At 39.8% G+C, this 12,993-nt stretch overlaps 1 protein-coding gene across 12 annotated transcripts in view; it reads right to left on the reverse strand.

Moving 5' to 3' along the window:
• NCOA7 (nuclear receptor coactivator 7) overlaps positions 1–12,993 on the reverse strand; it is a 100,511-nt gene that overhangs the window by 70,719 nt on the left and 16,799 nt on the right. For 6 of the 12 annotated variants that reach the window (XM_080389931.1, XM_080389930.1, XM_080389923.1 and 3 more), the window contains one exon: positions 3,611–3,741. In XM_080389931.1, coding sequence (XP_080246057.1) covers positions 3,611–3,660 — 50 coding nt within the window. In that variant the 5' untranslated portion in view covers positions 3,661–3,741. Of the gene's footprint in view, positions 1–3; positions 127–1,702; positions 1,775–2,784; positions 2,984–3,610; positions 3,742–12,993 lie in introns of those variants that run through there. The other 6 variants (XM_080389928.1, XM_080389927.1, XM_080389924.1 and 3 more) reach the window with 6 other exon arrangements.

The following is a 12,993-nucleotide window of genomic DNA, read 5'->3' on the forward strand; positions in this document are numbered from 1 at the left end:
TACCATTTATTTTTGGACTTGCTGGATACCAGGACAGACTTCACAGCAAAAGACGACATTCTTTGCAAGAGCTGGAGTAATACTGGCCCATTTGGGAGCTAATGACACAGAAGTCAACAGAACAGCCTAAAAACAACGTTTGAAGAATTAGGCAAGAAAACTTAACTACACAGAATAGTCTTTAAGTAGGAGTAGAAGTCTTAAATAAGGACCTATTGCATAAGAGAATTTTATGCTTGCATGTTACTCTTAGATTTTACTGCTTGCCCGTTAAAACTCCCACGAGCTGCAACATCTTATCTGCATAAGGAATCTAAATTAGTCTTTAAAAAGTTTTGTAGAGATTCCTATTTTGTTTGAGAAGTTACTCGTTTCATTTCTCGCCAACCAAGGCAAAAAATAAGCCCTTTACCACATTACACAGTGGGTAAAAGAGCATTAGGTAAGAAGTAAAAATGGATGGTAAGAGTTACTTCAGCTTCACTTGCCATAGGGAGGGGAAAAGACCTGTGGAAACTGAGGCACTCAGACCATGAAGATCTGTAACGGGAAGATATGATAGCTGGATGGCTCTCTTCTATAAAGAAATTTTAAATATTTGAAAGGTTAAGCATTTAAACAAACTTATTTACAAAATTAAATTTGGGGGACAGAGATGCAGTTATTTCATGTTAATCTTGCTTCTTCTCTAGCAGTTCAGGAGCTGGTTTGTCAGTACATAACTAACACCATGCTCTCAAGCTACCCTTTCCAACAACTGCTAGTGTAACCAGTCAGACACTGAACACCACCCCTACCAAAAGTCCAAGAGGGGCCAAGATGACACTAGCCTGAGGGCCAAAAGCTACCTTCTGATAGGAAGTCAGACACTTTGCAATGCTGGCAGGGCAGTGAGGCTGCTGCTCATTCCCACTGCTCATGCCCACATGCTCCCTCACTCTGCCAATGGAGAACCTGGGTTTCTGTTAGCAGGAGCTTAAGAGAAAGAGCAATTATCTCCCATTTTTCAGTTAATGCCTTTGTCCCTCACATTAAGAAGTGAAGCTTTCTACAAAAATTTCTGTATTTTCATAAATATAGTCCAAAGGGTACCTATAAAACATTTTATTTCATCAGTATTGAATATGTATGTTTTCTCCTTTCTAACCAGGATATAAGCAGGACCCTTCTTCTCAGTCCTGGGTGGAGCAGAACCCTTTTCCCCACCCTCCTGACATGGAGCACAGTTTTCCCTCCTGCTGGCAAGAAGTCTAATCCATTTCCCATTCTGTTCCTTGCTAAGCAGTAGAACCTTCGCCAATGAACATCTGATCACAGGCAAAAACCAACAAAATTCAGGTAAAGGCGGGGGGTAGACCTTGTCTCATAATGATGTTTCCTATACGTAACTTTAGATTTTGTAAATACTGTTGTTTTAGGCTCACAAAACAGTAATAAGAGGTAAAGAGAAAAAAACCCAACAACCAGTAATGGAAGTAGAGGGATGCATGTGTGGGGATGGAAGTAGAGGGGTGTCTGTGTTAGGGAACCAGATGAGGTTGCTCTTAATAAATACGAGCCCAAGCTGACAGGGTGTCTGAAGCAGCACACAAAACAGTATGAGGGACAAAAGTTATTAAACTTGGGTGCTTAAATTGAAGGACAGAATAGGTGTCCACAGATACAAAACGACCAAAACTGACAGCAACATAAAAGCACACACCTGATTAAATTATCTTGGTGTCCCAATACCAGGCACCTAAGCTGGGAACTTCCATCTACATCAAGTCAAAAGCTAAATTTAAAGAAGTTTAAAAAAAAAACAAACAGGTAGGGACATTGTTAGAACTGCAATATAAGCCACCTGTTATTTTCAGGGCCTCATGACATTTACATGGGCCATCATGTAAAGTATTCAAATCATTCACCCGCAAGTGCTGGGACACCTGTTTACTAGAGGAAGCATGCTAGACTTAAGATGTTAGACTAAAATCAAGGACATGTAAATTCAGTTCTACTTCTGTCCCTGACTCCATATGCAGACAATGTACATGAAGGTAAGATGAGCATACCACCTTCTGACCTATTTTAGCTTCTATTAAAACATGACTTGAGGGTCTGCAAGAACATTCTTGTAGAAAACACACGGGTTTGCTTAGAGTGGGAACTTCATTTAAGGGCCTGCAACCTACATAAAGAAAAAAGATGCAAGCCAGGAGGGAAAGTGAAAGGTGATCTCCCAAAAGTTACATAGCAGGTAAGTGCTAGAACTAAGAACTGGTTTCAGGTCTTCTTGACCCTTGCCTAATGTCCTGTGCCCATACAACAGACACTGTCCCTCTGAATTTTTATAAGAGAATAGCCACAAATAACAAAGGAAAGCTGCAAAACAGATTAAATAAAATGTCGAGGACTTGCTGAAATCTTCTTGTGGCCTTCCATTTTGTTTAGCAGACAGCATTCAGAAAGGACTCAAAGCATTCTCTACAATATTAAAGAATCTTTAGCAGATTACAATACTAAAGAATACTAAAGCAGACACCTCTCAAGGCCTGAGTCTTCCTTAACAAGAAATTACTTGCTCCTCAGTACAATCTCTTCAGCTGCTTCTGCTTTAACCTTCTTGATATCTCCTCTGCTATAGGCACCACTGTTTATTTCCCCTTCTCAAAATCCCAAACTGCAACATTCCTTTCTGTCAAGATCAATGTAACTGCAGTCCTCCAAATGGAAAGCAAATTACCTGGCATTAACAGATGTCCTTCACCACAACACTTGCGCAAGTCTTTAGCCACCACTACATACCACTTGAACAGCAATAAAGAAGTGCTGCAACTCTTCCCCACGCTGCCACTTCTAAGTGGTGTGACAAGCATGTCTCTCAACATCTGCAATGCACTAAGGCTAGTGTTCTAGTGCAGTTTCAATAACAGTTACTCAGTGCTGAGTGGAGAGAGTATCCACTTCTCCTTTTCAACAGTGAAAAAAGTATCTTTGAGTCAAAGATGTTTTTTATACTGATTTCCTCCCCCAAGAGTGAGTTTTGATGATTCTTTTACATCAAAGCTCAGAGATGATTACAGACTTGCTAAATTAACAAATACAAGTTATTGGGAAATCAACATAACTTTTTTCTTAAAATTCACCAATCTTTAATTCCAAATTATAAAAAATATTGACTGAAAAAACATTGCTTTGACTTATAAAGATGATACAGTCTGGGCAACTTACTCTGTCTTAGTTGATCTTATCCTATGAGATAATACTACTTAGTATGTGTTTTATTTGAAATCAGATAAACATATTTACATTTTAGATGTGCTTGTTTTTATAAACACTCTTCAGGAACTGGATGCTGGAAGCTCAAATGCAGTATAATTTGCAATTGAGTACCGAAGCACAGTTTTGTGTTACAAAATAACAATTATAATTCACATTTATCTCCACAACCCGAAAGGAAAAAAATCACCACTCCAACATTAGGGACACAGCAAGGAAAGTACTTTCTGAGTACATAATGTAGCACAGGTTTCGTTTTTATACATACTTGGAAAAATCATAGTCTTCTGAAAAAGGCAGAATAAGGAGTTCCAATTTGTAATCAACATTGAAATAAACCCTGTAACCTTACCGAGCAAAATAGCCTTGTCTTCGTTCCTTCTTTTCTTCCTTGGTCTCCATTATGTAAGTCAAACGGGCAAGGTGAGCAGCCAAGTGTGATGCTCTTTTCCCCCTCAGTATCTCATATCCAGGCAGAGGGCCCTGTATATAACATTTAAAAATGGGAAGTTCATAAATCAACGTGTCTAACAACACCTACAAAAACCAACAGCATTGTGGAAATGCAATCAACCCAGTGACAAAGCAAAGTAAAACTTTTACCCGTCAATGCTTGCCATGTGATATAGTATTTAGTAGATACACAGATGTATGCCATTTAGTATACAATGAGACAAAAACCAATCAATGCACTCAAGGCTAGTTTCTCCAGCAGAGGAAGAGAGATACTGCAAAGCAAGTAGCCCCAAAAGCAGTAGCAAGTTTTAAAACCCTGGAAGGATTAAAATATTTTGCAAACTGTTAAATATTTTATACCAAAACATCTTCCTGGTTTCATATGTTTTATAGACAGGAAGATCAAGAAAAGTTTGGAAACATCCAGTACAAACACTATAATCAGAAAGACACACGTTCACTTTATACAAATTCTGGAAAACAGTAAGAAATAAGAAAGTTTTAAAACAATGTAAAAGAAAAAGAAAAGCAGTCTACATTCTTTACACAGGTTTGACTGTTGTGAACAATACTCAAGTTCAAACAAGTATATGGGAGAAACACCATGGACCTCTTGCTCTCCAGATGAACTGCACTCACCTTGAGATACACAGGACTAGGAAAAGTTTTTAAAGTTTTCTGAGAAGTCTTTTTAGAGGAGGAAGGGGGGAAGATACCAGTAACACTGGCTTTTGACATGGAAATCACCACCTCTTTGCAGAATGCCCTACTGAGGCACTTGGAAACCAGAAGTTGGGAATTTGTGAACTGCTAGGTAATGACTGCAATTAACAATATGCCACATCAACTGTTGTCCAAGATTCCTGCCAAGATGTTTTATCCTCTTCCCCAGTCCAACACATATCCAGTCTACCCTGATGGTTTGCACCCATGCATGAAATAAGTTAACATCTTAAAGAGTTCTTTATGAGTATTCCAGAGTAAAGGTCGAACTAGAAGTTACTACTAAACATTTCAGCCTAATGGGCTGTATAACAAAGAAATGGAAGCCACATAAATTATGATTCGTAGCAAAAGAAGAAAAATTCCTCCAGGACCTAATAAGCTCCCATTATTTTCCCCTGTATTAAAAGATCAGAAGCTACAAACTGCCAGATGTCAACAACAGAGATAATGTAACAAAAATAATCTGCTTGAAAAGCCCAAGAACATATAATGCTAGATTCTTTCAGAAATATTTGCCATAATTTTCCCTCCATATTTACAGAGCATCACTCCGCAGCAATTAAAGTCCATTGCTTCAAAATGAACTTTTTCTTACTCATTAATTTTTAGTACATCCAGTGCATCAAAAAAATCCAGTCTCTCTGATCTTTATGCATCACATGGAATCTTACGGTAATGGTCACTCTTTGCTATTTGCTAATATAGCACTCTAGCTATTTGCTAAATAGCAAATTTGCCTATGACATCTTTGGCTTTATAAAGAAAATACTATTTCATCTCTGCAAGGTAATGCATGGAGCAGTCTTCAGCGGGACAGAGAAACCTACATGATAGTAGCATTAATAGCATTAAAACAAATTGTCCTGCTTAGGTGTCCAGTCTGTATTAAGATAACACACACCTCCTGAAAATGTTGATGCATCCTTACCTTCCCAGTAGGGACAGGTGCTTAGATCTTCAGAGGATGAAAAGTGGTCTATTTGTCAGCGCTGCATTTAGAGTTAAAAATAAATCTTTCAAAGCATACAACTACAACCTCTATAGCCAAACTACAAGAGTTCAAAGGAAGAGTATCAACTCTTTCCCCTTTGTCTGCTTTGCCTTCAGTACAGTCTGCAGGGTGTGTGCAAGGGCACTGTTGAATCTCACATTGATACCAAGAGCTATCAAATAACCACAGAGCACTGAGATACTATTAAAACCACAAGGTTTCTATTATGCCCCACAAGGGCAGCAGGACCCATGGAAATGAGAAAAGGGAAGCAGGGAGAGCCCCTCTCACCTCACTGAAACATGATCAGCTGGGATGAAGGGCGGGAAGGGAGACGTGTCCTCAGGGCCTCACCCTGTGCAAAAGTCAGCAGCACACTCCTTCCATTCATTCCCATCCTCTCCTATGATCTACAGACCCCACCCAGGGGAATAACAGCCCTGCTCCAGCACGGTGCTGGCAGATAAGGGAGCCAAGAGGAGAAACCCCTGCTCCAGCAAAGGGGCAGGGGAGAGAGGAGGTAGGGCTGAAGCCTAGACCTAACCACAGATTATGCTGCAGGAGGTGCCAGCACCAAACCAGTGTGGCAGCTCACCAAGTGTAAGGTTTGCTGTTTGCTTTCATCAACACCAAATAAAGCTAGCAATGACAACGTGGTTATGGAGCCTGTTCTTCTCACATCAACTCCACATCCTTTCACATGGTCAGGAGGAATAAATCAAGAACTTAAAAAAAAAATAAAATAATTACATTCAGAACAGATGGGCACTCAGAAAATTGGAATGTTATCCACAGACCAGAAGTAACAAAGGCATTCAGGTGAAATCTCTTTTTTCTTTTGCTAATTAAAATACACAGGGATCTCGTATCCAGTCACCAATTAATTTTCACAATCTAATAATTTAACATCAGGTCCCACTCTGCTGACTTATTTGGCTTACCTTCTTAGAAGAAACAAAGGTGGCATTCTAGGAAGGCATATTTAAGTCTGAAAATTAAACTTTGAAAACATAGTACTAAGGAAAGCAAACATTAGGAGTGCTGACTTCATTACCTCTGAGTATACTTTTGTTGTTGGGAATTGTTCATGTACTAGTTGACCTTAAGGAGGAGAAAAAAAAAAAGCCTGAAAGCTAAGAGGATCACAGCATAACCTGCCATAATTGCTAATGAAAACTAGTATTTCTGAAAGGTCCTTTTCAATTTTTAGTTCTTTAAGCAGTAACAGTACAAAAGTTACGTTTACTTTATAGGTTGTCACCAACATTTTAAAGCTACTCCACACTTCCCCGCACCATACCTTCAAGAAAGAAAATCCAGGTATTCTTTATTAATATTAATTGCTTAAAATTTTATTAAGGATGTATGATTAAAATGAATCTTGGTTTCCTGGTAGCTCCTCTCTGGTAAACACAAAGCCTGAATCAGGCAGACTATTAAAAATGTACATGTTTGGGGGATATTTATATGCTGGGAGACAGACATCTCACTCATGTATCATGAGTACAGTCCAAACTCAAATGATAATAAAGCTGATTTTACAGAAATTTCATACTCAGTTTAACTCTTTTTACACTGAAATGGAAACAGACAGTGAAAAGCTTGTATTACATGTCTACAGCAATGCTATTTATTAGGTGATTTCAGGAGGAAAGATATTCCTGATAGACAAACAATGCATTTAAGTAAGGAACCTGTGAAAAATATACCACTCTCCAAATTTAGTCGATGTCAGCACCTGATAAGAAGAAAAGAACAAAATACACAAAAAATATACCTTACTTTTTGCTGGGTTTGACTCTGGATTTTTTCATTTATATTAGCATATTTTTGGATACTTGCTTTGTCTGTTTTGGATACTTGCTGTCAGGAAGTTTTGGGGATGCTACTGGGAGTTTGAAAGGAAGGTGGGAATGCTACAGCAAGGCCACAGACACACACACAGAACTTAAAAAAAAAATACAAAAATCACAGGAACAGACTGAACTCCTGACTGCAGGTACCCACACCACTGCAACTGCCACCACCTTCCCAAGACCTCCAGAAATGCTGCTCCCAGCTCCTGCTGCCTGCTCTGCCACCTGGCAACTGCAGGACAACAGCCTCCTGTCATGGTACATTCAAAGCAGCAGAAGAGGAAGATGCTTTAAGTGTGAGGATAAACAAAGGGAAAGGGAACTGTATTTTTGAGGTAAACATTAAACATAAATAAATATGTGAATAAAGTATCCTAAATCCTCTAAAGACTTTGATACATTTATCAATGTTTTTTTCTTCTCTTTCCCCTGCCTCCTCAGGCATGAAGAATAATATACCTTGGTACTTGCAGTTTAAGTAGTTTACGTTTTAATGAGACAACAAAAGGACTTGCTTGCTGTGCTCAGGGGTAAGCACCAAGAAATCCTGTTTGCTGGCTCTGAAGCATCAATGATCAATCCTCCAGTTGTGAGCATTACTTTCCAAAACCGTGCACATGAACAACAGGACATCCAACAGCACTAGCAATACAGAAAGCAATGAAGTATCTGATTATTTTTAGAACATTCAGTGGACTTGATATCTTGTCTTTGGCCATCTGTGCCCACTGCAAGTCCTGGAAAGACATACAGAGAAAAAACCCAAAAACGTTCAAGAACGTGCAACTCTCTAGATATATTTCCACAACCCTGTAATCAGTATCTCTTGATCTTTCACAAGGTAGGAAAATGCTGTAATTCCCTACTTTGCAAATGGGGAACTGAACTACATAAAGTACCTCCACGTGCTCAAATGAGAGCTTAAGAGCAGTATGTGCAAGTATCCTCCCACCAGCTTTAATCCAACCAGCCTCAATAACCAACAGCAATGAGATCAAGGGAGAACACTTTGACAAGAAGCCAGTTTTGGTTTAAATTTGGAGACCAATAGCACAGTCTCAGCTGTATTTGGCTGTGCAGGTACATGCCCAGAAACTAAAGCTCAGATCCACTAAAGGAAATAAAAAGCCTAACTCCTCTGAGGATCTACATTTAAATGATGCTCTCAGCTCCTTCAGCAAATATGTAAAAAAGCAATGAATTGACATTACAGAAACCAAGTCAAGGGTAGTATCCTGTACCTTAGCATGGGCCTCACAAGGCAAGCAATGGTGGCAGTGATCATACTGTGAAAAATGTGCAGGGAAGGTGAGAGGCCTAAGCACAAATTTTCCGGTTAGGATGACAGAGCAGATTAAGGCAGAAGACACCCAGTGAGACAACCAAGAGGACACGGTCATGTCAAGGATGTAACATGGAGAGCCCACTTCGTTGAGGGAACAGGATGCTGCCCAGATGCACCATGTAGCTCTCACCTGCTACCCATCTCACTGGTCCAGTATCCCAAACATTAGTTTTTTTATCTTTGTTTCTCTATTTTAGTCTCAGGGGCAGAGGTACAGAAAAAGACTGCACACATCTGTGCGTACCACTGTATGCTTCCTTACCATCACCTGCTGTAATATGAATATTCAAATGTTGTCACCAGTCACTTTCAAACCTGAAGCATTAGTAACAATTCTGCTTAGATCTGCAACTCTGCAGCAGAGTGTCTTCTTAAAACTAACAGGTCTTCTGGGTACATATGCCAATTCTAACCCCTAAAAAAATGTGCCCTGAAAGATGACAAGGATTACATCAAGTCAATATTAAGACCAAAAAAAGGAAAGATATGTATGTAGTACTTCAAGAGCAGTATTAAAAATGTCTACCTGGCAGAATAAAAGCTGTAGAACAAATCACCACTAGAGGAGAAGCATTTTCAGTGTACTAGATCTGCAAGTGAACCCTTGGGGGTTGCTCTCTGTGCCTCTGGTAAGCCCAAAGCAGTTTCCAGGGCACACCAGCAAGGTTGCAGTATAGGGTCACTCACAACACCTTTAAGCATAAGGCAACAGAAGCAGATTAACATGGAAGAGGAGGCTAATTATGATTTGCTACTGGGTCATATAAATGCTTACAATTAAGCTTCACAAGCCAAAGCCTTAATATCAACTCTAGCATTCATTTCAACATCCATCCCATTTTTAAAAACAGCAAGGTGAAAGCACATTAGCACCCAATGAGAAATGCTAAGCTTTCCAGTATTTCATTAACACTTCACTGACTGGACTAACCAGGTTGAGTTTTACTAGTTTTCTATTCTGCTAGTGTATTTCATTTAGCGTAATAGTAAAGACAAAAGTTTCAGAATAAATGCTACAGCATCTCAAAATGAAAGCTAACAGAAATGCACAGCCAGTGAAGAGGAGAGTAAGCTACAACTTTTTTAAAAGTCTTTTCTTCAGGCAGAATGACCTAGTAGCTCAAAGTGAGATTGGAAGCTTTCAGGAAAGCACTACCATAGCCAATAAAACATAGCACAGACTAATTACATTGTTAGATCCAGTACTATGGACAAGAAGTTGTTTATTCTAAAGCTACCTTAAGATAAATATGGAATTATTTTAATAAAATTATATAGTTATGTTATAGTTACCATATAAAGTATAATGTTATTTCTAAAACATTAATAAGTTCTATAAATAAGTTGCAGTCCATTATACATAACTGAAGAGTGCTAAACTAATCTAGGAGAGCTTCTCACCTTGGTGAAGTTGAAGCTGATGACTCAACCCTTGCTTAGGTGAATAACCCATATTTATGCACACAACTCCACTGACCTTTAAAGTATTAAGCCTATCATGTTTCTTGTAACAAGAGCGTGCTCTTAAAATCCCCAAATAATTAAAATGCAAAAATCAAGAGACCGAAAATAAATTTGTATGCAGAAGTGATTTCCGGACTTTTTGTTCAGATTAAACACAGAACAGTATCACAATTTCTCTATCTCAAAAAGGAGAGAAAGAGAGAGATTTGATGTGGCTATTGCACCCTGTGGACTCTCAAGGTCAGTGAAGCTAAGATCTTGACATAAGATAGGCAAAGGAAACAAACACCCTTGCTCTTGAGGAACTGGGTGCAATATTTAGGAGGTTATTATCCCACTATAGAGAGAAGTGTAGTAACAGTCTAAACATTTTCATTCCCTACTAATGCAGTAAGAACAGGCTAAGCTTAGATCACCCTTACCTCACCAACTGGATCTGCAATAAAGTTCAAATAAGATAAATAAGAACCAGTGTTCAGAAACATTTCTGATTCAGAAACAGAACATTAACAAAACTTGATTCAGCTCCAACGCACTCCCCAGGTGAATTCTTCCTACCTTGCTTCAGAAAAGACTTTTACCCACTAACTCTGGCTGTCACCTTTCAGACAGAATATATGGAAGCAAAAGAGCTACCAGAAATTCCACATCACCACTGATGGTTGTCAAAAAAGAAATTAGTCTTCCCTTCTTGGCAGCTGAACATCACCAGATGCATTTTCCATAAGGAACAATGTATTTTACTGTGTAACTTGCTTGCAGTTGCCAGACAGAAACCGGCTACAAAACACAGGGTAAACTACTAACAGGTAGTGTGCTATGCCATACCAAATGCAGAAGTGCAGTGCTGTTTTAAATCAGGCCACTTGGTTTTAATTTTTAAGTCAACAAGAACACTGTTGCAGAAGTTTTAAAATAATTAACACCTTCATTCTCTTGTATCCCCTGTTTCAACTCACTCTCGTTCAATTAAGCATCAAGCCCAAGCCTTCTAAACCCCACAGCCTTTCACACTCGCATTGTACAAGTACACGCAGTATGTGGATTTAAAATGCCAAATCCTGCATCTTCATGGACTGTTGACAGAATACACTGGTCTCTGGCTACCAAATACTCTAACAAAAGGTACAAGGCAGCAGAAAAACATTAGCATTTGGATAAACAGAATGCATTTCATAGCCACTGAAATACAGAAAACCTCAACATCTATAAACCATAGGAAATCCCAAGAATTTGCAGGGTGCTGGTTCCAGCTAATTGAGATTCCAGTAAATTTTAGCTACTTTTAAAATATAAGTTAAGCCTTTTAAACATTCCTTTTCAAGAACGTTGCTTTCACTTTACAGGTGAGAGACTGAGATCCGGAAGGACCCTGCGGTCATTCTGTAAAGTTATTACAAACCCACAGATCTTGTAACTGCACCCTTTGTGCCTTTCTTTCCTGGGACACCTGCTGAATGAAATCAAGCCTGTGCTTATGCCACATGCTAAGGCATTTCTATTACGGTTTACTGCACTTCTGAGTCAGATCCTAAATGGATGTACAGCATCATAGCTCCACCACCACAGAACAAGAGGAGGATGCAGTCTACCATATGCAGAGAGGGTAAGACCAATGCCACTGTTCTCTTGCCTCTCCCTGGAGCATGCAGGCATACACACAAAGGACTTCTATGTATATGTTTAGCAGCGTTCAACCAAAACACCAAGTACTTGCAGTTTTCTAAAAAATAAAACTTGATGAACATTCTACACATCAACCAGCATTTAAAGAACCCCCTCAGTACTACCTTGCTGATTTGGCAGTTGACACAAGCATGTTCCTTGCTTATAACAACTTCTAGTTTCATCATCTGATCTGTTTAGAAACATTTCAAAGAAAGCCTGACCATCAGCAAGGTCAAAACATATGAATACAGATAACCACAGTGCTCCCAGAGTCAATGAGTTAGGGGTTCTCTACCAGGTTTTTAAGGGACATGATCAAGTCCTCCTAAGATTGCCCTCTCTAAACCAAGCAAAGGAACAGAAGCAGCAAACAGAAAGCCACTCCACCCTAACTACTCCTATGCAGCAATGTGTTAGAAGAGCAAGTCAGGTAGCAAAAAACCCCAGCAGCCCACTGCCTGGTAACCTTCATGCTAGGTGAGCAACCAGAAGAACCGTCCTATGACCCACCATACACAGAACGCTGTTAAGGGCCACTGAATCCAGTGTTGCATATCCCAGGTCTGGCCATACATCAGTTACTTCTATAAATTAGCTTACACAGGGCTCGAGAGGGATTTGCACTGGTGGAACAGCAGCACCACTGTAGACAGATGCACAACAAACATCCTTTGGTGATCAAGCGGACCTTGGCCAGCTGAAGTGCCAAGCCAAAGACATTAGGCTTCCAGTCACCTCTCTCAGGCAGTTAAAATACATCCATGCAGCAAGTAGCTGCCAGTTCAAAGTATTACTGCCCTTCGCCTTCCTCCCTCTCAGCTACTTCAGCTGCTTGCTACCACTCCGCCAGCAAAATCACCACAGATTACCCGCAGCAGTCAGCAGAGGCAGCTCTGTATCTGCAGTTCAGTTTATATCCTGCCATGCTAGCTCACACCCACTTCAGCAAGCTTTGCGGCACACAATTGAACTACAAGCATATCCATACTTCTGCCACAGAAGGCAGACCTGCGGCAGAAAGGGCAGATAACCGTCGACATAACTCCTTCAGCAGCAACTTCGCCGGGTAGGCCTCGGCAACATCACACTTCAAAAGATGAGTGCTGCTGAGGCCTATGGCAGCATTCATGAGATGGGAAAGACTATGGAAGACAAATGCACATTCTCCGCTTCACAGAAAATTTGCTTTCTCGCTTCTCAGCTCTTTTCTTACCAACCCAATAAAGGCA

The sequence above is a fragment of the Falco punctatus genome (genome assembly GCF_963210335.1).
Source record: "Falco punctatus genome assembly, chromosome: 5".
NCBI lineage: Eukaryota > Metazoa > Chordata > Aves > Falconiformes > Falconidae > Falco > Falco punctatus.